The sequence below is a fragment of the Zea mays genome, chromosome 8 (genome assembly GCF_902167145.1).
Source record: "Zea mays cultivar B73 chromosome 8, Zm-B73-REFERENCE-NAM-5.0, whole genome shotgun sequence".
NCBI classification, from domain to species: Eukaryota; Viridiplantae; Streptophyta; class Magnoliopsida; order Poales; family Poaceae; genus Zea; species Zea mays.
This window is the reverse complement of record NC_050103.1, coordinates 178908161-178934263: the sequence shown is the minus strand read 5'-3', so window position 1 is coordinate 178934263 and position 26103 is coordinate 178908161. Positions and strand designations below refer to the sequence as shown.

General features: G+C 48.6%; 3 protein-coding genes across 6 annotated transcripts; all 3 read right to left on the bottom strand.

The window, feature by feature from the left end:
- Positions 1 to 1930: 1930 nt before the first annotated feature.
- LOC100526752 (uncharacterized) lies at positions 1931 to 5785 on the bottom strand. Its single transcript, NM_001199031.2, is given in 5 exon segments — positions 1931 to 2264; positions 3309 to 3580; positions 3863 to 4126; positions 4887 to 5014; positions 5178 to 5785. Coding segments are annotated over 5 exon segments (1605 nt in total). The 5' UTR covers position 5785.
- Positions 5786 to 16971: 11186 nt separating this feature from the next.
- LOC103636605 (jacalin-related lectin 3-like) lies at positions 16972 to 18888 on the bottom strand. The gene is made up of 4 exons (XM_035962002.1): positions 17979 to 18888; positions 17657 to 17835; positions 17448 to 17537; positions 16972 to 17031 (listed from the first exon to the last, which is right to left on the bottom strand). Exons 1-4 carry the CDS (start codon positions 18886 to 18888, stop codon positions 16972 to 16974), a joined length of 1239 nt encoding a protein of 412 aa, XP_035817895.1.
- A 323-nt stretch (positions 18889 to 19211) lies between these two features.
- LOC100276682 (Jacalin-related lectin 3) lies at positions 19212 to 25681 on the bottom strand. 4 transcript variants are annotated; one of them, XM_008656491.4, is made up of 7 exons: positions 25355 to 25575; positions 24132 to 24273; positions 20543 to 20690; positions 20389 to 20464; positions 20119 to 20230; positions 19940 to 20031; positions 19212 to 19691 (listed from the first exon to the last, which is right to left on the bottom strand). In XM_008656491.4, exons 2-7 carry the CDS (start codon positions 24226 to 24228, stop codon positions 19647 to 19649), a joined length of 570 nt encoding a protein of 189 aa, XP_008654713.1. In that variant the 5' UTR covers positions 24229 to 24273; positions 25355 to 25575; the 3' UTR covers positions 19212 to 19646. The 4 variants fall into 4 exon arrangements, with proteins under 4 accessions (XP_008654713.1, XP_020397589.1, XP_035817272.1 ...); XM_020542000.2 differs by having other exon boundaries at positions 19263 to 19664; positions 25392 to 25681; XM_035961379.1 differs by having other exon boundaries at positions 19263 to 19664; positions 25355 to 25600.
- Positions 25682 to 26103: the final 422 nt, after the last annotated feature.

Sequence of the window (26103 nt, the reverse complement as noted above, 5' to 3'; positions counted from 1 at the left end):
CGGGGTGGCTACAGGACCGATGTCAAGTCTATTTTACACCATACGGAGAGGATTACCATGCTTTTTCGCCATACTTCTCACTGTTTCAACAACTACGACTCTGACAGCACCTCCATCAGACAGGCTCGGGTATGAGTCCGAGCCCCATATCCTAGTCGCTGCTCTCTGCTCGTTGAAGATGCAAATACAAGGACCGGACGTCCTCCTCCTGGTTGAAGTCAACAGCCCGTACGAAGGTCATACCGTCGTCCATACTGGCTATAGGGGCTCGAACTCGTGTCCGCTCCATACATGACAAACTGTGGTGCCCCTGTGATCCCTTCTTGAAGCTATAAAAGGAGAAGTTCATATGGCTTACTTCGAGGAGGAGAACACTTCACGTGTTTTCGTCTCCACGACTGATATTGGCACTTGCCTCAATTACCACTAGGGAATTGGGAATTGGGATCGACTCGCTCTCTCGGCCAGCTTATACCCTCTGCTACAAGTACTTAGGTGCAAGATAATATAAGTCTCATCGCTAAGGTCTTCTCTTGTCTAAACCAAGATAAAAGCCTGTGTCTTCTTTTATTACCTATCTAAATCTGAGCACGCAACACTAATTCACTAGTTAGTAGGACCCTCGGATCAAAACTAGTGCTGGGAATATGGGCCGGGCTTTTCGGGCCAGCACGAGCACGACCCGAAAATAAGAGCCCAAAGCATGACCCGGCACGAAATAATATGGGCCGGGCTAGCACGGCCCGAAGGCGGGCTTGGGCCGGGCCTCAATTTCCAGCCCGTCGGGCTACCGGCACGGCCCGCATAGATGGGCCGGGCTTGGGCCGACACAGCCCAATTAAGCCCAATCTGTTTAATTTCTTTAATTTAGTAAGATATCGACTTTATATTTTTGTTATATTTGGAGTTTATGTGGTCAAATGATGCTAGAATTGTTTAATATCTTTAATTTACTAAGCTATGAACTTTATATGATTGTAATATTTAGATTTTATATGGTCAAATATACGGGTCGGGCTTGGGCCGGCACGACCTAAAGAAGGCACGACGTGGTTTAGGGCCGGGCTGGACCACTGTTTTTACACTTCGGGCCGGCACGACACGGCCCAAAAATCTTTTGAGTTTTGTTGGCCCAAACCCGTTCGACACGAAGCACAATGGGCTTAGACCGGGCTGACCCGGCTGTTGGAGCGAAGGCAGAAACGCCACCCTTCGCTCGAAGTCTCCGCTGCTTAGCCGCTGCTCTGAGAGACAAAGCAGGCAGGGGCATCCTTCGCTTGATCGGCACCAGACGAAGACCGGCGACGAAGGCATCCCACAGTGCGGCCTCGTCCAGCTCAGAGGCCCACGTGCGATCCGGTCCATTGTAACGGGCCCTGCGTAGCCGCCGCGTGTTACGGGCCTAATTCGTAAAGGCATCCCTGTAATTACAGTCTGTAACCCTGCTTTATGGGAATATTCTGGGGATAAACTAGGTAGCTGAGGGCACATGCGTCCTTAACACAAGGCGTTGGGCGTTCAGGTACCTATAAATACCCCCGCACAGTGCCCGTGAGAGGCCTGGTTAACGGAGCTATTTGCCATCCCACGCGTAACCCTTCTGTCACCACTGTTCACCCTTGTTGGCCTCCTTGCGGTTGATAGCAAGTTCCAACACCGGTCCAATTCCCAGCACTAATCAAAACACCAACAACAGTAATCAGAGAGAGTCAGGCACCTGTATTTAACCATTAGAAGAGAAGAGCATCACTTGGCGACATTCATATTTGACTCCCATGTACATGTACAGAATCACGTGACCCACATTTGTACATCAACCGGAGCTAAATAATAATAATAATAATAACAACAAACTAAATAATCCTGTACGGTTACCGCTGTAGCTACTACCTACACTAAAACGCGCCTAATAATCAGTCAGTAGTACCGATCACGAGTCGGCGACGAGCGGCGGCGAGCCCGGCGGCCGGAAGATGCCCTGCCCGGCGGCCAGGATGGCCCGCGGGTCGAACTGGGCCTTGAGCCTGGCGAACCGCTCCCACCGCGCGGCGCCGAAGTGCTCCGCCCACTCGCCCGGCGCCTTGTGGTTGGGCAGGTACTGCTTGGCGCCGATGCCGGCCTCCGCGCAGAAGTCGAGGACCCGCCGGTTCTGCCGCGCCAGCGCCTCCAGGCTCTCCGGCGCGCCCGGCAGCGCCGACCGCAGGAACGCCACCAGGTAGAACACGTCCTCGTCCGGGGTCACCACCGAGCTCCTCGGGTCCCACCTGCGCGCACCAAGAAACAAACAAGTTGAGCTTTCGGAACTGTGCGATTGCTTGCTAGATTATTACCTAACCGGCTCGAACGGTTTGGAGGGCCGATAGACAGACAAAGACAATAGAGTATGCAATGCAATAAAGCACGCGGCGGTTCTTAGCAGTATGGCCTGACGATTCTGACACGCCTTTTTAGGTTTTGCCAGCTTGTGTATGCGATGCGCCGAAGCTTGAAAGCAACAAAACAATCGGTGCATCTACCTGGCCACTGAGGCACTGACCCCAAACAAAACAAAGTAAAAAAAGCGCGATCACGTCTCGGGTAAGAAATTCCAGTTCTGACCGCGCCGGGCTCTCTGCGCACTGGAAAGCTCTCGCGGCGCCGGTTAAAAAAAATGGCTGGCCGGCGCCAGTGCCACCACACCAGCCGCGCGCCGGGGTTACGGGCGTTGCGTGGCGTCCATGGCAACAGAATCGAAAAAGGCCCCTGCCGCCGCGGCCATTCAATCGGGGCGCCAGATTCGGCTCACGCAGTTCGGCAATTAATTAGTCAATTATTATAAAAACCCGCTGCTGCTGATGGGATGGTGATTTGTGTGCGTGGCGCCAATCATGGCAAAGGCAAACACCATCAAGACGCATGACGGCCCTGGGCGAGGCGAGGCGAGGCGAGACGACAGCTGCGCTGCGCGTGCGGTTGCCGTCCGCGCGACGCGCGTGCGCGTGCGTGCGCCGCATGTGAGGGAGCGAGGCGGGCGGCGCCGTCGGACGGCGCGGAAACGTGGCGACTCATGCGCTGTTCACGTGTCCCGTGCACCGCATGTGGGATGGGATGGGATGGAAGGTTGGTTGGTTGGTTGGTTCGGTTGGAAGCGCGGGCGGCGACGGCGACGCGCCGCCCCCCGCGTGCGTGGCGGCAGATGGATGCGTGGCGCACGCAGCCAGCCAGCCAGGCGCGCGGCAGGCTTGATGGGATGCGCCTGCGCCTGCTAGTACGGAGCACTTTCTTGGCTTGTGAGGACCCGTGTTTTAATTTGTGGGTTGACTTGTTACCTGTGCTTGTTCATGGGGTAGATGAGGATGGGACCGCCGGCGCCGGCGGTGCCGCCCCCCAGCACGCCACGGAAGACGCCGCGGTCGAAGTCGGCGATGCGGGACGCCGGCACGAAGAGGTTCAGCCACGGGTGCGGCACCTCCCACATCCCCTTGGCGCGCAGCTTCAGCTCCGCCTTGTGCACGCGGTCCAGGAAGTCCACGTACGGCAGGTCCGTCGTGAACACCGTGCCTGGGATGAAGTTCAGCTCGCCCAACAGCGCATCCACATCCTGAACGAAAAAAGAATTCCAAATTTCGTTAGTATATGTTTCCCTTCCCCCGTGCTGTCGTTTGCCGCCGCCGCCGCCGCCGCCGCCCCTGCAAAATAAAATAAAATACTTGCTCTACCGATGGACCAAGATCTAGTAGCAGCCAGCCATACTCGTCTGGGCACGGCTCCAATGATTAGCTCTCGCTGCTCGCCACCCCGAAATGGGGCGGTTTCCCAAACAACTTAGTATATCAGAGCACGCCGGCCACATAAACAAAGAAAGGCGGCGGCGAGGGCGGACCTGCTCGACCGACCCGGCGGTGGCGTCGTCGTAGTTCTTGGTGACCTCGAGGCAGTAGAGGACGCCGGAGTGGTGCTTGAGCGAGCTGAGCTTCACCGGGTTCTGCGGCGAGAAGAAGGAGGACCTCCAGTTGTTGATGAGGCCCTCGGCGGCGACGACGAAGCCCTCCACGTAGTCGAACCGGCGGCTGCCCAGGGAGATGAGGCGCTCCTGGTCCGCCGTGAACTCGGTGAAGTTGGAGTAGAGCGCCCGGATCCACCGAACCTGCAGCGACCAGCAGCAGCCATGCGTTCAATTCCGGCCGTTAATTAGCTGCCTCTTCTCCTTGGATCACACAGACCGATCCATGCATTAATTAGAGGGAGGAATAAAATCTTGCGAGAGATCCCCCGCACGGGGCTAAACAAACACCGGCGCGGACGATGACGACGACGACGACGTCGACGGCTGATCGACCGGGGTGGCGTACTTGCTACTGCTAGCGAGTAGTCATGTACAGTACCCATATCATTCCGGCAAACTCTGACGAACAGTGTAACGACAAGACTGTTCAGGTAGCTAGCTGCCTGATTAGCAAGACGTACGTACGCGTGGGGCGCCTTCCCGGACATGTGCTAGCTAGTCGTTTGCACCTAGCAGAGGGCTATCCGCTATCAGCAGCGCGCTCGGCGACCGCCACTTGCATGGCTGGCCGGTGTGGAGTGTGGTTGAGATCCCTGCTCGGCCGGTCACTCGTTGGAAAGCGAGGCCGGCGACACATGCGACGGCGAGCGTGGTACACTGCCCAGCGCGCCACCGGCCTCTTTCCGGGTGCCACTGCCACACGATCGGGACACCACACCAGTGCCACTCATGACTCACGCCGTCACGCGGGAGGGAAACGAAAGAACCGACCGATGCAGGTGATCCATCAGTGCGCGCGCGCGCGGCTGAAGGGAGCGAGATGGAGAGAACACGTCGAGAGCGAGCGAGAGAGAGAGGGAGAGACAGGAGGGAGAGAGAAGGATGTTGTTGTGGCTGTTACCCTTTGGGGAGCACGTTCCAGGGCGATGCGCGCCCTTGTGATGATGCCGAACTGGCCCAGCCCGCCCAGCACGCCGAAGAATAGGTCCGGGTTCTCCGTCTCCGAGCAGGTCACCACCTCTCCCTTCCCTGCCAATTCAGACGCACAGCGCACGTGTGTCAGTCGGTTCATTCAGCGGTCCACAGCGCCTTTGCATGTACTCGTCGGGACAATCAGTAGGAGCCTTGGGAATTTGGATGGCCATGGAGCAGCTAAAAAACGGCTGGCTGGGCGAGCTAGCTAGCTAGCTACCTGTGACGACGTCGAGCTCGTAGACATTGCTGATCTGGGGCCCGTGGTGGAACGCCTGCCCGCTGATGCCGGCGTTGGAGAGGGTGCCGCCCACGGACAGGTACAGGTAGTCCGTCCACGACCGCGGCGCGAGCCCGCCGTGCGACAGCGTCCAGTTGAGCACGTCCACCCACAGCTCGCCGCCCCAGACGTCCACGTAGTGCCCGCCCAGCGCCGGCGAGTGCACGGGAAGCGCCCGCGCCACGGCGCCGCCGTGGCCCATGTCCACGACCACGCCGCCGGGCGCCTGCGCCTGGCCGCTGATGGAGTGGCCGTGGCCCCGCGCCGACACGCGGAACCCGCGCGCCGACCCGAACGCGGCGCGGACCAGGCCCGCCACGTCGCCGGCCGCGCGCGGCTGGAACACCGCCATGGGCTCGGCGCGGGAGAGGCCCCCGAAGTCCCGCGACGCCTCCGCGATGTCGGACGCGTCCACGCTGAGGCGCCCGCCGCTGACGTCGCCTCCGAGCTGCAGGAGCTCCGCGGGCGGCTCCACCGGCAGCCCCACGGTGGAGATGAGGGAGGACACGAGGAACAGCGGCGGCATGAACATGAGGCACCGCGTCATTATATTGCCACCAGCCCGGTCTTATGCTTTCTCTTTCTTCACTGATCACTCCGGCCGTTTCTTCACTGATCACTCCGGCCGTGTGCTTCTTGGAGGTCCAAGAGCTATAGCTACCGGAGCACGGGAGAGAGAGAGAGAGAGGAAGAGGAATGGAAGGTGGGATGAATGAAGTGGTGTGTGGCCGGTGGTGGCGAAGCTGGCCTATTTATAGGCTGCAGCCTGCAGGAGATAGGAGGAGGGTGGTGATGGTGGCGGCCTGGTAGTAGCGGGGAATTAAAGTAGGCAAGGGATTAGGGGGGACACCGAGGAAGATAGGAGAGAGAGACAAAGAAAATGGGTAGGGTGACGATGTGCCGAGGGGAGGGAACAGAGAACACGGACGGGACCGGCGGGCCGCGAATAAACAACTCCGGAGGAGGCGCGTCATGACTCATGCACATTCCGTCCCGCAGAGACTTTCACTTGCCGCCCAATTTCTTTAGCTATTGACTGCACTGGTGTAGTACTTGGCCGGTGCGCTTAGCTGGGACGAATCCTGCGCCCTTCCTGATGAGGATCGCTTCGGACAGTACAAATTTTGTATAAGGCTGACTCCAGCCACTCCCAGTTCCAAATCCTCTATTCGTATTTAAATATCTCTCACTCAACCATTCTTTCCTCTATTTCATCTACTCTCCAACCATTTCCTTCATTGGCTCTCATTTAACCTTTAACTAAGCTATTTAACTTTTATACATATTTTTTGGAGTTTTAAAAAATGTACAATATTCGTAGTATCGTTATTCATATTGTTATCTGCTAATTAAACCCAAAAATATTTAAATTTGTAATTATTATCGTTGATTAGCGAAAAGGGGGAGGATAGAGCTATCCCTCTCGACGGGGTGAAGAAATCTTCTCTCGGGCCATACCTCGTAACCTTCCCCCCCACCCCTGTCCAGTGGCTTATGGGGCGACAAACACCTCCAACGGTCCCCCTACAGCGCACCCCACATGAGGGAGATAGGCACCTCCCCCTACATATGGGTGAGTTATAATCTTCCACCACATTTTTATTTAGTCTATTTCTTTATGATATTAACACCTTTAATTATCATAACCCGAAAACAATAAATATTATGGCAGTATGAATAGTCTATGATTTCTAGAACTTTAAAAACTGATGAAAGAGGTCAAGTAACTGGATTATAGTGTATATGAAGAGTTGGATAGGGTTAATGATTGGAGACGTCCTCGATGTGGGGGTATCTTTTAGGGTAATGTAGTAAATATAATAGAAAGTACATATAGGGGGGATTGTGGGGATGGTTGGAGACAGTGGCGGGCCTACATGCAAGCAAGGGTATTCAATTGAATACCCATTATTTTTGGCAAAACAATTATATATACATGTATATGTTATGTATATAAGCTAAAATATTATAGAAGGCATAAAATCATACTATTTTACAGCTATTTTGTCTAAACTTTGGTTTTCACTAGCCCTCTTCATTTCTCTACCCTGCAACAGATCATACAATATAATAATATGATTTTAGATTGTCAAAAAAAATATGTTCTACCAAAATTTCGAATACCCGTACTTTAAATCCTGGGACCGCCCCTGGTTGGAGATGGTCTCATTGAGAAGAGAGTGAGGAGGAGATGGAGCTGTTGGAGCGTGCCAGTGACCGGTCATACGCGGAGCAGGCGTGAGGGGTAGCTTCATGAGACGTTAAAGAGAGTCTAACAGCTTTTTATAAAAACGTACATAGTATAAAACTTCACCGCTGGCTAGTTGTGACGAAACTCTTGTTCCAAAAAGGAGTTATGTTCTATTTCGATAAGATAACCAGTAAAATGATGCAAGGACGCTAAGAGCTTGAACAACTCCACTAGCAACCTTGTCTCGAATAAAATGAATCAATGTACTTGGTACATTGATATTGAACTAGCTTTATCAATCAATAAACAATTTGCACATTATCACAGTAGACAGCGCACGACAAACATGACAGTCAAGGTCAACAAGAAGTTGGCACAAACAGGTTACCCGAGCAACAACATTAGAATCGCCCTATAGTCTTAGATACTACAACGTGAGACCATCGACTGACACTTGAGAGACCAAGAAATCAAATTATCTCCTAGAAAAATAGCAAACCTAAAAGTAGAGCATTGTTGTCATGACAGACCATACAATCAGCATTAGAATAAGCCATTAAGGAGGGCATAGTGGAGGAGTGTTGTTGCAAGGAGGGTTAGCAATTTTGACCGAAATTTAGTGAATTTCGATGATTTTTTCGTTTTTTATACTATACAAAATTGAAATTTTGGTCCAAAAAATCATATATTTTAGTCCCAAATTTAAGAAAATACAAAAGTGAGACTTTGGTAAAAAACAAACTTTTGAATAGTAAAAATGAAATTGTAAACCCTGGTTGGAAGCCAAAGTCAGTAACCAACATTGAACTGGATTTGTTTCACCAAAGCAAGATAAGTGTCATGTGGGTCATGCATATAGAGGTATACTTGATGAACAACATATGCACATCAGTCGGGTGAAAATGAGATACTATGGGGTGCCAACAAGGGAAATGTAATCAATCGCATCAGAAACAGGGACACCATTACTGGAAACCTTGGCAAAAGTGTCATTAGGGGTAGAATAAGTATTTCAATTGAATATGCCAACTCGCTCCAAAATATCCTGCATATATATTGTTGCTGAGACAAAACAACCCACCATCACGCCTGCTAACAAACATGCCTAAGAAGTGGTGATTGAGATCCTTCATCAAGACCTCTTGAGCAAGGGGTGAATGATGTGTTGGAGAAGAGCATCTAATGGGGGTAGCGAGGACAGTGTCATCAATATATGGAAGTAAGTATGCAAGTTACAGCCATGACGGTAGTAAGAGTGACGCGCTAGACCGAACACCAACAAATCTCATGGACAAGATGTGAGAAGCAAACCAACCATATTAGGTACATGGAGCTTGCTTCAAACAATACTTATACGTGTCTGAAGATGGCAGATGTGATTAGCATGAAAATGGTCCAAGGTTATAGATGGATGCTCACAATATAATATCTCATGCATGAAAAATTCCATAGAGAATGGCATTCTTCACATCCAACCAATGGACAGGCCAATGATGCGACAACAATGAGGATGGTGTGGATAGTGACTGGCTTAACAACCGTACTAAAAGTCTCATATCATAGTCAACACTAGGACACAGTGAAAGCCGCAAACCACATGTAAGGAGAATGGACCAAAGCCCATTTTATCACACAGATTTGATATCTGATGATCAACATAACCATTTGTGCTAATACAATTTGCTAACCGTGTCGTGGATATAGTTGAAAGGATGCAACATGGACTTGAACGTTGGAAAAGTGATGATCGAGAAGATCAAAGAAAGACATTAGAAGACTCATTAAAGACATATAAAGATCATGATTACAAGACACAAGATAAAAGAAGCCTAAAACTATATGAAGAAACACAAAAAAATGAAGGAAAACTAGATGCTGAGGAGCATCGGATGTGTCTGGTGACACACCGAATAGGAGTAGTGCTGAACTATACAAGAGGATGACAATGATAAATCTTATGACGGAAACCATTGACCTAAGAAACTTGAAAAAAAGGACATAGGAAAAAGTCTTTCGTCATTGAATGATATATAGAAGAAAAAGGGTTTTCTGTTAATAGAGTAAAATTTAGCAATGATAAATTAATTTATGGAGAGAGAGACAAAATAAGATATCTTTGTTGTTGTTGTTGTTGTTGTTGTTGTTGTTATTGTTGATGTTGACGTAAAGCGAGTGATTACGGGTCTGTTTGGTTTAGCTTTTTTCTGACCAGCTTTTCTGAGAATCTGGCTGTGGGGAGAATCCGAGTATCATTAGGATTACGTGTGGAGGAAGATAAAGGTGTCCATAAGACTTAGGATGTAGAAAGTGACATATTACTACTATTATTGCAACGACTCAACCGATTATATGTTTATGTTGATTTTGAATGGTTTTTAACCAAACGAATTTTATAAAAAGCTGACTGAAAAGCTGAACGTTTGGCAGTCCGCAGTAGCTTTTGATCGATGACCAGAAGCTCCAAAAAGCTGAAACAAAGAGGGGCTACTTATCCGCCTTCCTGCGGCCACGTGCAAGCTGTGGAGCTTTTGAATTAGAGCGCAGTGGTTTTTAATGTTACATTTCCGAGGAAATTCTCAGCACACAGCTAGCTGGGAGACGACGGTCGAGACGAGCACTAGCTGACTCGAGAAAAAGAGAGATCCTTCCTGTCCGGCTTCCGTATCTTGACCAACCTTTTAGGACCGCGTCCTAGCTAGCTCATCCCACCGGAGGCAAGGCATGCAGATCACGGGGAGAACCTACAGCGCCAAATCCGTCCTAGTTGTACATATATTCAACTAGGAAGCTTAAAATTGGATTAGGAGATAAAGAAGAGATACGGTAAATATATAAGTAGGCTTTGGAAAAGGCTGACGGGTCGCCCGTTTTTATAAAGTATGAGTAGACAAACTTTTGATTTTAGAAACCTATTCTATTCTATTCATTCATAGAGTAGTACTCCGGAGTGCATTGCTAGGAAACAAATCTTGTGTGAAAACCGTGCAATAATATATAGTATATACAGTACTAGCTCTCCTAGCTAGCTATAGGCACTCGTTGCAAGCAGTGATATGATTTGGATCGGTGGTCAACAGCGTCTCGGGTTTATTACCGTTGATTCTCTCCGTCTTCACCAATCCCCGCTGCGCTTTATCGATTTCTTCCCCCTAGGCCCTAGCTACAGCCTACGGGTCGATCTGCCAGAATAGGCAAGATCCAAACGTAGGAGTAGGAGTAGGAGTAGGAGTAGGAGTAGGGCAGAGCGACCAGGCAGATCGCAGAACCGCAGAGAAGCACGACCGAGCATTCGAAGGAAATCGCAAGTGTCGTCGTCTCTCTCCACTCCAGGGTGCAGCAGGCACAGGATCGCGCCAAGATCTTCTCTCTCTCTCTCTCTTGCTTTCTGCGCTGTCGTCGCTAGAGTAGCTTGCGAAACCACCGTACATGCCACGGTTTCGAGGTGGTATCAGCCTAGCAGGACATGGTTTTTTCGTTTGTGAAAGAGAGGCGCGCGTGAAGCCGCCGGGGCCGTGCCATGCGAGTCAGCGAGACGATATCGATGGGAGACTAAGCGATGGCCGGGGGGCGGGGGTGTCCACGCACGCACGCACGCACGCGAACGAACGAACGAATTGGCGTGAGGCATGTGCTGCATTGCATATGATATGCTCGATCGGGGCTCTCTCGATAGGGAAAGCTCAGCTCGTCTGAAAAAAAATATAATCGCGTCACTGGCATTTTTGGCAAAAGCGTGATGAGAGGAAATCGTACCTACTCCTGCTTGGGTCCGTGCTTACCGTGTGGTAGCGAATGAAGCGTACTGTACAGCTCGATCTCTTGGCTCCGCTAGCCCTAAACCCTAGCTAGTTAGTAGGCTACACGGCATGCATGAGATCGCCGTGCTCTCCTGCCTGCCTGCTGCCACCATTATAAACCGACCCACACACGGACCGGCCGGAGCCATCGGACCGAACACCGTGCGTGTGCGTGCGTGCGTGCACCGACCGATCCACGAACTGGCCGGCCGGGGAGCAGAGCACCACACCACGGGCGTTTGCGATCGCTATCGGTCGATCGAGCAGCTGACCGTACCAGCTGACAATGCATGCACTGCCCCCACAGCCAATAGCATTCGCACGTGTTCCCGTGCTCCGGCTACGCAAGCGTTTAATCAATTTGCTGGCCATCGAGATCCGGGGCCACAGGGATAGATCGCCCGTACGCTCTGTCGCCCGCGCGCATGATACAAACAGTTGCGTGACATGGCCGACTCGACTCGGCTTGCCCGGTTTCGCGCGCGCAACACCCATCTCTTGCCGGAACCCGCCGCTAACGACGTCAGTCACGCGCGCATGAAACGAACGAACGAACCAACAATAAAATCCTCAAGTGACACACACAAGCTAGCATGTGTTTGGCGTGAGAGAGGGAGGGGGGCGTGCTGGTTTTTCGTCATATGGAGCACCTCACGAATTTGTCAATATATGTCGCCATAACTTTTTTTTATTTATATTAGACCAAAGTCCCTTAAAATTGATCTATATCAGCACACACCTAATCATCTCGATCGCACTGTACGTGATCGACCGATTGCTTAAAAGGAGCTAGCTAGCTAGGAACCGGCAGACCGACAGCGCAGTTCGACGACAAGACCAACCCAGCATCGTCTGACTGCATGCCAATAACATCGTCCTCGATACAGTACATTATTATTATTATTCGTGGCGGTACACTACGTACTCGCGTCCTTTTCAGGCAGATTTTGGAGCGATTCTGCCTGCGTGCCATGCGGAAACGTGATTTGGTTGGCCAGCGCCTGCGTGCCTGCGAGACCTACAAATCCGATGTTGGTGTCGTGGCCTTATATACTATAATCTAGTTATTTAATATTTTTATCAGTTTTTTTAAAAAAAATTTAAAAAAATAATGAACTATTTGTACTACCAATAATACACATTATTATTATTATTGAGATCCACATTGAAACTCTATAATTTCATGTGTAATCCTCTTAGGTTTCTACACATAGTGTCTCATAACTTTCTCCAAATACTCTAAATTTTTTATCACAGCCTATACATATGATATCATGACACGAGGACAAGTTTCATGATTTTCTGACTTTGTTTGTGTTTTATACAATTTTTAAACATGTGGATGCCAAGTTCACGGTCATGTTTAGTGAGCATGTTGCTCGAAGTTTCCGGTACGTTTCTGAAATCGGTCGTAACTTATGCTAAGTAACATGAATATCATTTTTTCATGTACGGTTTTCCACGTTTCGAGTGACCTGCAGTTCAAATTTGAATTTTTCGAAGAAATTCAAATAAACGAACTAAATCTACTAACGATTGAATCTCTGTTATAATTGTCCACAAATCATACATGTAGGTCTACATAGTGTAGTAACATACCACAAAAAGTTTGGGAGACAAAATCAAAAAAATAAAAATATACTTTGCCGAGTGTCTAGAGATGACACTCGGCAAAGACGACTTTGCCGAGTGCCTACTGTGTGGCACTCGGCAAAGTATAAAGAACAAAGCTTTGCCGAGTGCTGTACACCTAGCACTCGACACAGAAGCCTTTGCCGAGTGCCCGTGATCCGGCACTCGGCAAAGTTTATTTTAAAATTTTAAAAAAAATCTTTGCCGAGTGCCGGATCGCGGGCACTCGGCAAAGAAATTTACTTAACCGGCCGCCCGGTCGGCTTTCTTCTTCCTTCTCCTTTCTCTTCTCCCTCTGCCTCACCACCGCCACGCCCGCCGCCTCTCCCCGCGCCCACGTCGGCACGCCGCCCTCGCCCGGCCGCCCGCCCGCCTCACGCGGCTCACCGCCGCCACGACCGCCGCCTCTCCCCGCGCCCACGCCGGCAAGCCGCCCTCGCCCGACCGCCGCCTCTCCCCGCGCCCACGCCGGCAAGCCGCCCTCGCCCGACCGCCCGCCCGCTCGCCGCGCCCCACGCGCCCGGCACGCCAACGCCGGCGAGCCGACCGCCGCCCGTCCCCGAGGTTTATTAAATTTATTGAATTTATGTCGAACCGTAAAGTTTTATTAAGTTTATTAAATTTATGTTTATTATTGTTATATTGTCATATGTATGTTTATTAATTTATTGAATTTAGTATGTTTATTGAATTTAGTATGTTTATTATTGTCATATTGTTATATTGTCATATGTATGTTAAATTTATGTATGTTTATTGTTATATTGTCATATGTATGTTTATTAATTTATTGAATTTAGTATGTGTGTTTATTAAATTTATAGTACATGTTTATTTAATTTAGAGAGTTTCTACTATGTGTGTCAATTAGATATATTTTGTGGATGTCGGCCATCGTGCCGATAGTTTTATTGGCAGGTTTTGTAAACATCCCCGTACAGGGGAGGTGCTGCCAAATTTTTTACATGTTATATTAAACTATAGTCGGTTATATATGTTATAGGATGGAGGACCGTGAGTGGATGTACACGGGTCGTAGAGGAAGGAACATCATGAGATCGGAGCACCGAGCCTATCGACCCCGATGTGCTCATACAGGGGAGGCCTACACCAACCCCGCCGTCTACAGCCGCCTCCATGACTACACCGCCATGGCGCAGGAGGTCCATGGCCCAGACTATGATCCGAGCACCGAGCCTATCGACCCCGATGTGCTCATGAGGGTCGGAGGAGGCAAGAGACATGGGCGGTACTGGATTGCCGACGGGGCAATCGACTCGTCCTCCACTCCCACTCTATCTCAGGTGAGAGCAAGGAGCACGGGCTCGAGCCCAGCCATTCGACCTCGGCACGACAGCTCACAGCATCGCATACAACAACTCGAGGTTAGTGCTTCTGTAACTCGTCCTTCCTTTAGTTATATACCTAGTCTTTGAGATACTATAACGTTGGCTTGTAATATTACAGACCCAACTAGAAGAGATGGAGGCGAGGATAATGGCGGAGCGGGCGGCGGCTGATCAGAGGATGGCGGAGATGTTCCAGTACATGCAGAGCCTTGGCGCCGCACAGGGCATCGCTCTGCCACCTCCATTGTTCCCCCCAGTTGACCCTACTCTCTTCCACACTCCTGTGAGTATCAAAATTGTAGTTAGATGTTTGTAATGCATCTGGTATAACACATGCTATCTCTTCTCTGTGCAGGGCCAATCTGGGGCGGCATCCAACAACCCTCCGGAAGGGTTCAGCCTAACGCAGCCCCGGCCAAACCGCCCACCTCCATGAGTCATTGTTTTAGACTTCAGAACTTATGTATAATACTTATGTTTCTGTTTGATACTTATGTGAGAGCTTGCGACGTTTGAGACTTATGTTTGTGTTTAATACTTGTGTTGAACACTTATGTTTGTGATGGATATTTATGTTTGTGGTGACGGTTTTATGTTTGTGTTGGCTATTTATGTCTGTGATGATATCTGTGATGTATATATGTGATATATATGTGATATATTCTGTTTGTGTGGATGGAAAACAAAAAACAAATAAAAAAGGTATATACTGGTCACTTTGCCGAGTGTTACACTCGGCAAAGAGGCTCTTTGCCGAGTGTCTGGGTCATAACACTCGGCAAAGAGAACAGACCTGAGCACCGGCTTAGGTTCTTTGCCGAGTGTTATGTCGCTGGCACTCGGCAAAGAGGTCGGCTTTGCCGAGTGCCACTTGGGACACTCAGCAAAGAGCCTGACATGGGGACCCTCCCTGGCGGACTCTTTGCCGAGTGTCCCAACTGGCACTCGGCAAAGAAGGCGACTTTGCCGAGTGCTGCCAGGAAGACACTCGGCACAGATATCTTCGTTGCCGAGTGTCACCGTTGACACTCGGCAAAGCCACCGTCTCCGTCACCCGGCGCCGTAACGGTCGCTTTTCTTTGCCGAGTGCTCCCTGGCACTCGGCAAAGATATTTGCCGAGTGCCCGAGAAAAAGTACTCGGCAAAGAAGTCTTTGTCGATGCACTGTTTGCCGAGCCTTCTTTGCCGAGTGTTACACTCGGCAAAGCCTTTGTCGAGTGTTTTAAGGCTTCGCCGAGTGCTTCAGGCACTCGGCGAAGCGATTGATTCCGGTAGTGAATACACATTGTTATCAGGTTTTAAAGCTCAAAAATGTTAATATTATAAATAAATAAATAAATAGAATAATTAAAGAGTGAGATGAGATTAATATGGGGGAAGGGAAGGGGGAATCATTGGACAGCAAAACTCCCTACAAGCGACCAAACATGCGGCGGGGGAGTTTTGGGCATGGATTATTTATTTGGCTTTATTTTATATCGACTTATGCTGCTTCAACAACGTTTTTTCTACAGATTGCAGTATAAATAATCGGCTTTAATCTTAAGCGAACAACTGTGTGGTGCTTTTTGACTTTTCAAAGTCAGCAAGATCGACGACGCCTGATCGACCAGCCACTTGTGTCTTGGAACGATACAAAACTGAACACCTGAAAGTCGATGATACAATAATATGCATTCCAACAATATACAAGTGGTGTGGGGGAATGTACCGAGTACCGACTCAAAAATTATATATGAAAACAAATCCAGGAGACAGTATCGCACATACCTACCTGGAGCTGGGATCTCGTCGGCCCGCCCCACGCCCAGATCATGTGATGCCAGCGCTGGATCCAGTTCCAGTAGCAGCAGAGCAACCCAACCACCGGATGTGCGTACGTGTGGGTCGGGCCGCCCACTATTAATGCCCGCCGCAACAGCACGTGCAAAAAACAAATCGTTCCAGAAGAAGACTTGTGTTTTCTAACGCTCCACTTGCATAGGCAGTACTAGTAGGTCGTCGTTATTTATTAACTCAGCTTTCACATGAGCTATACTAGTAGGTAGTAGTTAGCTTTCACATGAGCTATACTGTGTGTGTTCTGGACCGCTAGAAGCAAACAAACCGCCAAGCCTAAACAAACTTTGCTAGTACCAGCTTGTGGAGCAGTACATAACATACAGCAGCCCGAGCCGGACAAAAACACGGTCAAAAAGGCTCAGTTTGACACGGCCAAACTGCCCGGCCGGCTCCACACGGGAAGGTGGTGGAAAGCTAGCTGCTAGCGCGCGCGCGCACCGGGATTTTGCTACGGGCAATGGACAAAGTAAGTAGCTAAAAAGTCGTCATCACCCACGCAAAGAATGTGCTTTGGCTACCTTAGTTACTGCTGCCTTAATTAGTAGTAGGTCGCTGTCACGATCACGACCGAGTCCACACGCGGTCATCAAATTCAAAGGGTCCACGCCTGCGGTCAAAGAGTCCACGGCCTGGTCTGCATGCATCTGACCCCACCCGCCGTCGCCGTCCGCGAGCGCGGTTTCCGATCACCCGCCGCTACAGGCCGTCATGTCCATTACCTCTGCACGTCGTCGATCGAAACGAACCAAATCCCCGAAAAGAGCTTTCGGACCAAAGATCTGGGCGGCAGGGATCTCTCCACACATGCATGTGCTGTGCTTGGTATTGCTACCCGGGCCGGTGTTGCAAAGCCATACCCAGCTGGTCAGCTGCTGCGTCACTCTGCATGCGCGCATGTGAGTAGTAAGTAGTACGTACTACTATCACTCGCTGTCGCTGAGATGGCCCCAGCCTACAAACAGATCATCGGCGCCGCCGTGGTTCTGTGCAAGTTGGCGGTGGATAGTACAGGATACAGAATAGTAATAGGGCTGCTGCAGTTTGCCTGTCAAATGTACCTCAGTCCCCAGTCAATGTGGCCTGGCCTGCGACAGAATGAGAGACACGGGAGCACAGCACATGCACACACACACACACACACAGTTGGGGCGGGGGCGCGGCACGTCAGTCAGTCGGTCGGTCGTCCGCCCCACTACTCGTGTCTGATCCATCCAGTGACGAACGTGGGCTTGTACATATCTTGTTGGAGAAACATGGAATGGAACACATACAGGGCGTGTTCGGCTGGCTACAAGCCGACACTGTTGCAGCTGTTTGGACTGCTGCAGCTGCAATCCATAGAGAGAAAAATACTGTAGAAGCCGCAGCCGGATTGCAGCCGCAGCAAGCCGCAGCGAACAAGCTGACAATGGCTCCCGAAGAGCAGCAAACTACCGCCGCCAATAATCATAACAGATGACATGACGAGGTTCAGAGCTGCCCACTGAACCTGTTGCCGCGTGCATGCAGAGCAAAACGCTGCTAGCTAGTATATACACCTCAGAACAGGTACCTGGAAATGTAGTACTTGGAAGGAGCGGAAGCGCGAGCGGTTCTGGCGTCCCCGACCCCGAGCCAGTGCTGCATGTGCACCCCGATGGCGTCCAGGTAGAGGCCGCACCGGCCGTGGAAGCCCACCACCTTCCCCTCCGTCGTGGCGGAGGTGAAGTAGGCGCCGACCTCGTCGCCGAACGGGCCGTACCTCCCCCGGCTGCTGACCAGGGTGAGCGAACGCAGCACCCTGGGCCCTTCCTCGACGCACGCGTTGTAGTACCCGTAGACGCAGGTCAGGACCTCGTGCGGGTAGTCCAGCTTGATCTGCAGTGCAGTGCAGTGCAGTCAGGCAGTCAGCCAGTCACAAAACAAAACAAACTGGACATAAATTATATACCCTGTGTGTGATTGTGATCTGCTGCTGGCCACCGTTTCCGTGCTTGGTGGACCAGACGGACTTGCCGCTCCTGTCGTACTCCATCTGGACAGACCCGATGAAGTCGTCGGTCCTCGTGATGTACATCTGCCTGACGCCGGTGTACACGCCGTCGTCCCACGGCTTGCCGCCGTCCCCGCCCCACGGTCCGGGGCCTATCGGGACCGGCTCTTTCACCACGCCGTATGTAGTAGTAGTAGTAGCCGGCGCCTGCAGCAGTCCTCCTCCAGAGCTGCTGCTGCTTGCTGCTGCTGCTCACCACCTCGTCTCCGGCTTCCCTTTCCCTCGCTGCTAGTGCTAGTGAACAACGCGTCTCGTCGTCTCTCTGCTGCGACAGCACCTTCCCTTCCAGAACGTGAACCCCGACGCTGTCGATGTACCATCCCGCCCTGCCGTGGAACCCTACTATCCTCCCGTCGGCCAGGCAGCTGGAGAAGAAGGTGCCGTGCTGCTCGTCCCCCCCGAACGGTCCGTGGCTCTTCCTTGTCGTGTGGAACGTCAGCGACCTGATCACCGTCGGGCCCATCTTCATCTTCATCGTCGCCGTCGTCGAGCCGAAGTAGCCGGTTATGTGCGTCAAGATCTCCGACGGGAAATCGAACACGACCTTTTGAGCTCTAGTAGAGCCCCCACTGACTCCGCGCTTGTCGCCCCATACGGCCTGCCCGTTGCGGTCGTAGAGAACCTTCATGGAGGATATCCCTACTAGCCCCCGCGTCAAATTGATCTGCCGGACACCCGTGTATATCCCGTCGTCAAAGATGGTGCCACTGTTCCCACCCCAGGGTCCAAACCTCACTGGAATGCTTATGCTCATGCTCATGCTAGTCCCGGTGCTGTCCGCGTAGAAACTGGGGATCGATACCATCATGCGTGCCGTTCGCGGCCGCCATCATGTAGTTCTCTTTTCGAAATTCGGGGTCTAGTTACACTGAAAATTCCAACTCCAAGTATAGTTTTGAACTAGTCGATGAAAAAGGTTATTCGTAGGCAGCCATATGATCGAAGCAAGGCCACACTAATGATGTTATTAGCGAGCGTCCAATCTCCAATACTGCCTATTGAGTGCTACTCCCCGAGTTTCCGAACCACAGTTTGACTTGGATTCGTAGTTCCAAATTAAAGTTTGAGTTTGATTCAAACTCCTCTGAACATTTTTTTTTCTGAAAAAATTATATCAACATCTACAAGTGATGAAGAATTCACAGTCCCTTATATATGGAAATCGCAAATAGGAGTACCATGGACAGAATAACCCGTTACGCTTACGCATCCAGAGTTCGGACCTTTAGCCTCTGCACATGGCGGTAGTAATAAAAAAGACCAATTACAAACCGACTCGAACTGAGTTCACCGAACGAACGCACAGAATAGCTCAACAGGTCATACATACATGCTTTCGCCATGTCTAAGGCAGAGAGACAAGTAAAACAGAATGTAAATCAAGGAAGCAGACAGCATACAGCACCCTCCTTTTCAAAGTACAACACCATTGCAACTGTATAAGTGGTGTCAACAACACCTCAACTGTATAAACTACTTCATCGTGTATGCACTCCACAAGGGTACATGTACATGATGGCCTGGAGAGGTGGTTACCCTGTTCTGAAGAAGTGACCATTTGCACATTTACTTGCTCAGAAAGGCCTTCAAAGAAAATGGTGGGTAAGAATCCTGCTCCAAGAGTTCCAAATGTCATGTATGCAGCAAGATGTAGATCACCAAAACTAAAATTTGGATTCAAGTGGACTGGTGAGCAGGAAGAACTTGTGAGAACAAAAGATACGTAAGCAGTGCCCGCCCTCTCGATGAGCATCATATTGCATCACCACAGGACATTACACAATGAGCACAAACTACAAGTGAAACTAACAAGATACGATACTGAACCATTCGCTGACAAGTTACTTTGCGATATTTACCTTGCCAACTTCCTGCTGTAGGTATTGTCTAACCACAGTCGCTTGCTGGACCACCCTCTCCAACGATGAATATGCTGGAAGATTAGCATGTGCTGTCATCAATCGTAGAGGAAGACCAGTCAGATCATTGGAAATAAAGCTTCCGAGGGCAAGAGCTAAACATGATATATATAGCATACCAAGGACAGCCCGATTCAAGCCCTCTGCAACATTCTGCCTGTGCTCTGGGCTTAGTAGATGAAACATAGGTGACTTCTCCGGCTCTTCATAAGCCAGGAGGGCCATAAAGTCCTATACAATCAAAAGTTGTATTTTAATATCTTTCTGTAATAACAGTAGCAATTAAACATCTGGAACAAGTAATCAATCCATTGGTGTTCTATGTTAAAATAAAAATTATTTTAGCTGTCAGAATGGTCCTGAGACATGTAGGCTCAAGGAAAAAGTACCTCTAGTTTCTCAATATACTTGGTAACCTTCTGAAATGATGTCAATTTTTTCTGGCCAAAGTCAAGAGCTTCTGTGCTGTCAATCAAAATAGCCAGGTTAATAAAAGGATGTAAAAATAGTTTTCAATCCTAGTTAAAAAATTCACAAACTCACAATTTTTTGGAGCGAACTAGCTCAATGAAGTGGAGACTAAGAAGATCAAAATGTAGATCCATATCATTCTCTAGCAAGTTAGGTGCCATTTCTTCTGTCAGCTCTATGGCTTTAAGGGCATTCCCTTCTAGCACAAAATTAAAAATTGCTGAAAGAAAGTCAAGGCTATTAGATACAAAAAATTGCTATCATCAGATAACTGGAATATAATTACTCAATTTACAAACTTTTGTGATTTTATGCACTCATGATCTATGATGAATTAAATGGAAGACATCAAATACCCATTTGAATCACAGCTATTTCATACAATGTCCTAAAGAACAATTAATTTTAAGTGTGCAGTTTCTGAGTTACAGTTAATTATACGCTGAGCTAAAAAATGGCCATGAAAATTTGAAAAAAAAAATGCAGGAATATTATATGTATGAATCACCCATTACTTAGGTCCACCTTACCTATTGAATGAACATTAGCGAAAGATATCGAAATTTTAAACCACTTTTATTATTACATTATTCTGGTAAAAACTGCACGGAACTGGCATTTTTTGCAATGGTGTGCAATGGATCATATTCAATCAAAAAAAAAAACTCGACCGGGGAGGGAAAGACCACCCTTCCGGTATTATATTAAGAAGAGACCGAAACGTGGTCCCGTCCGAGAAAATCCTTGAACCCTGGCCCCCATCACTAGCGGGGGCCGTCACCGCCTTTTGCAACGGCCCAGCCGGAGGGTGGCGCGCAAGACGTAACCTGGGAGCGGGCGGGGCATAGCGGGGGGATGTTTTTAACCAAGCCAGAAATTCGCCCGAGGGAGATCGAACCTAGGACCTAGTCACCTAGAGGTGCTACTCGGAAGCCTTAACCATTACGCTAGAGGCCCTTTCGCTCACCGGATCATATCCAATCACTAGTATCAGTGATAAAAGGAAATGTATAACGGTAAAAAATAATCCTATATTGAATGGAGATGGCTCCAGTGTTAATTAGGCAAGATCACTTCGGTTGTATGAGTTACTTATTGACGATAATAGCAGTAGCGAAGTGATAAAAGTTTTTTCTTCCAAGAACATATACAAGTGATCATAACACTACTAAAAATCTAGCATTAACTTCAAAGTCAACATATTAGGTGCAACCGAACCTATTGGTGCAATTGTGCAACCAAGACAAGTATGGAGGTGGAAGGACCTTTTTAAAAATATTCCTTTTTCAAAAGAACCCTCCCACCTCTCCCTAGATATTTTTAAAAAAGTCCTCCCACCTTCATGCTTGTGTCTTGGTTGCACGGGTTGCACCTGATATGTTGCCAACTTCAAAACCATAAACACAAGGCTAGAAAAGAATATAAAGATCTAAAAGAAATGATCGGATTTTTTATAGGATTATACCATCCTTTAACTGCTGGTGTACCTCTTCAAAGATGAAATGAGCATTCACACTTAATAATGGATTCACTTCTAGTTTATAGCTTTGGCAGGAATCTTCGTAATTTTCTTCTCTTCCCTCTTTTTCCATGTACAGGTTAGTTTGGTAAGTTAGCCTTTAGTTTCTTTTTCAGTTTTATAGTCTAGTTCTGTTTTTACCCTTCCTTTCTTATTAGCTGTTTCCTTCTGTACTCCTCCTTGATTAAAACGAAATCACTTTGTCTCTCACATATTAACAAGTAGTTTCACTTCACACACCTCGTTTGATCTTCACAACCAAGCTACACATAAACACTAGCTTACTACACACCATACACTAGCTTCATCTTCACAACCAAGCCCTATCTTCTCTATGTGGCTCACATAGCTTCAACTTCTGTTGGGCTGCTATGAGCTGCCGCTTGCAGGTGCCTTTACTTCTTATTTATAGCTGAAAAGAGAGTAAGAAAATGGCTCTAGGGGCTTTCCTCGGAAATTACCTAGTGACTTTCCTAGAAACTAAGACTAGAGTGGGCTGACTTACTTCAGCGTACAGACCTTAACTCAATGACCAGACGCACTAACAGAAGACCATCAGCAGCTAGGATTATACTAACACTGATTTCATGTAGCTCTTCATCCATACATGGCAAGATTAGTCCTAACATTCCTGGCCTTTATTTCCCTTTGTACGGCCAGATTGCTCATGTAGCACTCAGATAAAAAAAGGGGGCAGGCACAGTGACGGAGGCTCCCACATGAGTGGGGTCTGGCGAAAGGATAAGCCAAAACAAGCTTTCCCCCCACAAATACGGAGAGGCTGCTTCGAACCCACAACTTGGTGACTCGGTGAGACAGCTCTCAACACTGCACCAGGTCTGATCTGGATTACTATTTTATCACTGGTTTGTTCCTTATCTTTGTGCTGTTACAGTACTATGCCATACAATTCAAATCCAACAGCTCAGAGCAGACCTTGTGCTCCCCAATGTTAACTTCTCTTCCCTACTGACTGCTTCAGGTTGTTGGGCGAGATTGGGCTAGGCTCTCATGATTTGATTTGCTCCCCATCTTTGTGCCGTTACAACATCATGTCATACCATTTAAACCCAACAGGTCATCTGAAACCTGGTCCTCCCTATGCCTTCTTCTCTCTTCCCTTCCCTGCTGGCTGCTCCCTGTTGTTGGGCCAGATTTGGATGGGCTCCCATTCAAGGCAGAGGAGTAGCAGTGTAGCACCACCAAATACAGGCTAGGTTACAAGAACCAGACCATGGACGAGCTATCCTCCACAGCCGCATGAAGATCCAGCACCTCCACCATCATGAACACAGTGTCTCCAATGCCGCAGCACTATTCCACAGACTCTTCCTCCCACAGTCAGAGTCCCCATGCCCCATCACTGCATCATATGCCTGCGGCCTCTTCTCCACCCCGAGAACCCCTTCCCAACTCCCATAGCCAAGCGCTCCCCACCCCATCTCCATCCAATCATGCAGCCTAAACCCCCTTTCTCCACCTGGTGACCGTGCAAATGGACAACCCTGAGGAGCTGACCGTATGCATCTGTTGATGCAAGAGACCAGAATGTTTTCCTTCATCTAAAGGGTAGATGTCAAATTTGAGAGCCTGCAGGTATGTGGGAGCTTGTCCTTTGCCCACACCAGTCGAAGTGCAACAAACCACAGGGTTTAGCGGTGTGTAGCAGAAAGAAAGAGGAGTTACACTCAGGCAGGATTTCTTCGATGGCGGGAGGAAGACCGCTGGCGGAGAAACAATTTACAGAGCAAAACAGCAGAAAATCAAGGTCTGATCTGAACCTTAGTGTTGCTCAGTGCTAGATGGAGCAAAAACAGGGAACCAAATTGTGGTAAACTACTAATCCAAGGTGGAACTGAGTCCAAATTAGTGGTCCAGAGGCAATTTGGCCAAAGAAAGGGCAAAAAAAGGACAGACCCACTGCAGGGGGCTCCCACATTAGTGGGGTCTGCGGAAGGGATAAACCGAGGCAAGCCTTACCCCTGCAAATGCGGAGAGCCTGCTTCGAACACACAACAAGAAAGGTTGCAGTAAATTTATCAAAACATACAAATAGTACTTCATCATGCAATATGACAAGTAAAGCGCCCCCTAAAACATAATAATGTAGGAAAGATCCAGTATTGACCTGCAAATAAATACCTTTACGCTTATCCACATCCACACTATAGTCGACAGGTAAATTCAACCCGGTGCTAGATAGGAATGCCTCTGCCGTCTCTTTAAAACAGTTGTGCATAAGATAAGATAGAACTATGTTTCGGACATCATTGTCGCTGACAGACTGCAGTAGGGAGAAATTTATGTCAGTAGCATGCTGCAGCTTAACAAAGATGATGGTATAGTTTGCATTAATCAAGTTGTCCAGCAAATGACAGTAGTAATTAATCCCCTTAATTGAAAAGGACAACAAAGGATAGAACATGAAGCTGTGGGTACAGTTGGCATAGAGCATGACTATGCCATAAATATAAATGGTTGGGTCAACACTAAGGGCAGAGCCATATGGCCATATGAGCCACATGTTGAGTGGCATAGGTTGAAAGTGGTAGTGACTTTGAGGTAATGCTAACTAGTACGGTGACAGCTTGGGAAAAGGTGGTGTGGGTGAATCATGCTATGGTGCTGGAAAAGATAAAGAAATACAAGGACATCCATAAGCAGGTGACATGGACCAATGCTCAATTTTAGGCCAACAACTTAATTCAGATAAGACATTTGGCACAGGTGTCTTCGACTCTTCGGATGCCGTATAGATTTGTTGTTTGTGCGGAAAAACCAGTAATATGATATGGCTCATCAGCCTTGGCGATTAGGCCTTTTTGTCTTCTTTACAACAAAGGAATAACTATTGACCTAACTCCACTTCTTCCTTAAAAAAGAACCAAGATTTGTGAAGTGATTGCTATTTGTGCTACATTGTTCAACAATTGGGTTGCCAGCAGCATTGCTCCCAATAGAGTTAGTGAGTTACACACTAAACACCAACTGAGCTTGCCGCCCTCCTGCCAAGAGGAAGAATTGCCCTGAAGGTTCAACTGGTGGATACCAAACAACCTCAACGACGAAGCTTCAAATTTCTATTCATTATTACACAGCCACGCAACCACAATACCTATCTCTTCTCACTACAGAGTGACAGAGAACTTCCAATCTAAATTAGAAACCCTAACACGAGCACATCTGCTAATCCAAACACTACTAAAAAAAATATAAAATCCGAAGTAACCCGTAGCTCCAAAACATAAAGTAACCATACCACCCCCATATACAAGATGAACACAGAGAAAATAAAATCGCGCAAGAACAAATCTAATCCAGCCAGGCGTCTGCATAATTAAGGAAAAGAAAATGATTGCACACACTCGGCCAAAGGAGACGGCGCGTGGAGGATGAACGTACGACGTTCTCGTAGAGGCGAGGATCCAGTTCCATCAGCAGCAGAAGAGAAGGGAGGAGGGCGGCGCCGACGCGAAGAAGAGGCGGCACAGCCCGCAGGGAGGACGGAGGCAGTTTGCTGGCCGCTGTGGGCCCAGAGGAGCCGAGCGAGACGAGAATTCCCGAAAGGAGGATTTGACCCTCGTATTTTATGTTTTGGATCGAATAATAGCTGTTTATTTATCTGGTTGATGTCACGCGAATTCTTATAGCAATGGAAACATTTCCGCCCGTTGGATCCAGCAGTCCAGCCCTCCTACGCGCTCTGATCCTTGGTCTAGTTATACTATCTTCACCGGTTTATCCAACCGTATACTCGTATTCAAACTTATAGAACGGAACAATATAAAACAGTGATTTTAGATAAACTATAGATAGACCGCTGCACACAATATTATATCATTTTTAATGGATAGTCTCATGTACAGATTATAAGACTGACATGTTAACATCCGTCTAAGCAACAATGTGTTAAGATTTCCATCCCATTCTCATAAAATTTTGTCATCTCATATGAAACTCTCCTATATCTCTTTTCATTAAATTACGTCTCATATCATCCTATTTGTTTATATGTCATCCCATTTAATAAGAATGAAACTTTCATTTAGAGTGGCCTTACAAGTTAGACATGTGCCAATGCTGGTGCCGGGTGGTACCGACCACTGGCGTAGCG

What these genes read in the sequence shown, in the direction of transcription:
- LOC103636605 (XM_035962002.1), bottom strand. Translation starts at nt 18,888, where the DNA reads ATGATGGTATCGATCCCCAGTTTCTACGCGGACAGCACCGGGACTAGC. An exon ending in ACATGCAGCACTGGCTCGGG is followed by an intron (nt 17,538 to 17,656) that starts GTCGGGGACGCC and finishes ACGCGGCAACAG; the next exon opens with GTTCAGTGGGCAGCTCTGAA. An exon ending in TCGGGAGCCATTGTCAGCTT is followed by an intron (nt 17,032 to 17,447) that starts GTTCGCTGCGGC and finishes CAACTTGCACAG; the next exon opens with AACCACGGCGGCGCCGATGA.
- LOC100276682 (NM_001150409.2), bottom strand. Translation starts at nt 25,424, where the DNA reads ATGGAACTGGATCCTCGCCTCTACGAGAACGTC. An exon ending in CTCGCCTCTACGAGAACGTC is followed by an intron (nt 24,274 to 25,391) that starts GTACGTTCATCC and finishes TCCCTACTGCAG; the next exon opens with TCTGTCAGCGACAATGATGT. An exon ending in CTAGTTCGCTCCAAAAAATT is followed by an intron (nt 20,465 to 20,542) that starts GTGAGTTTGTGA and finishes TTTGATTGACAG; the next exon opens with CACAGAAGCTCTTGACTTTG.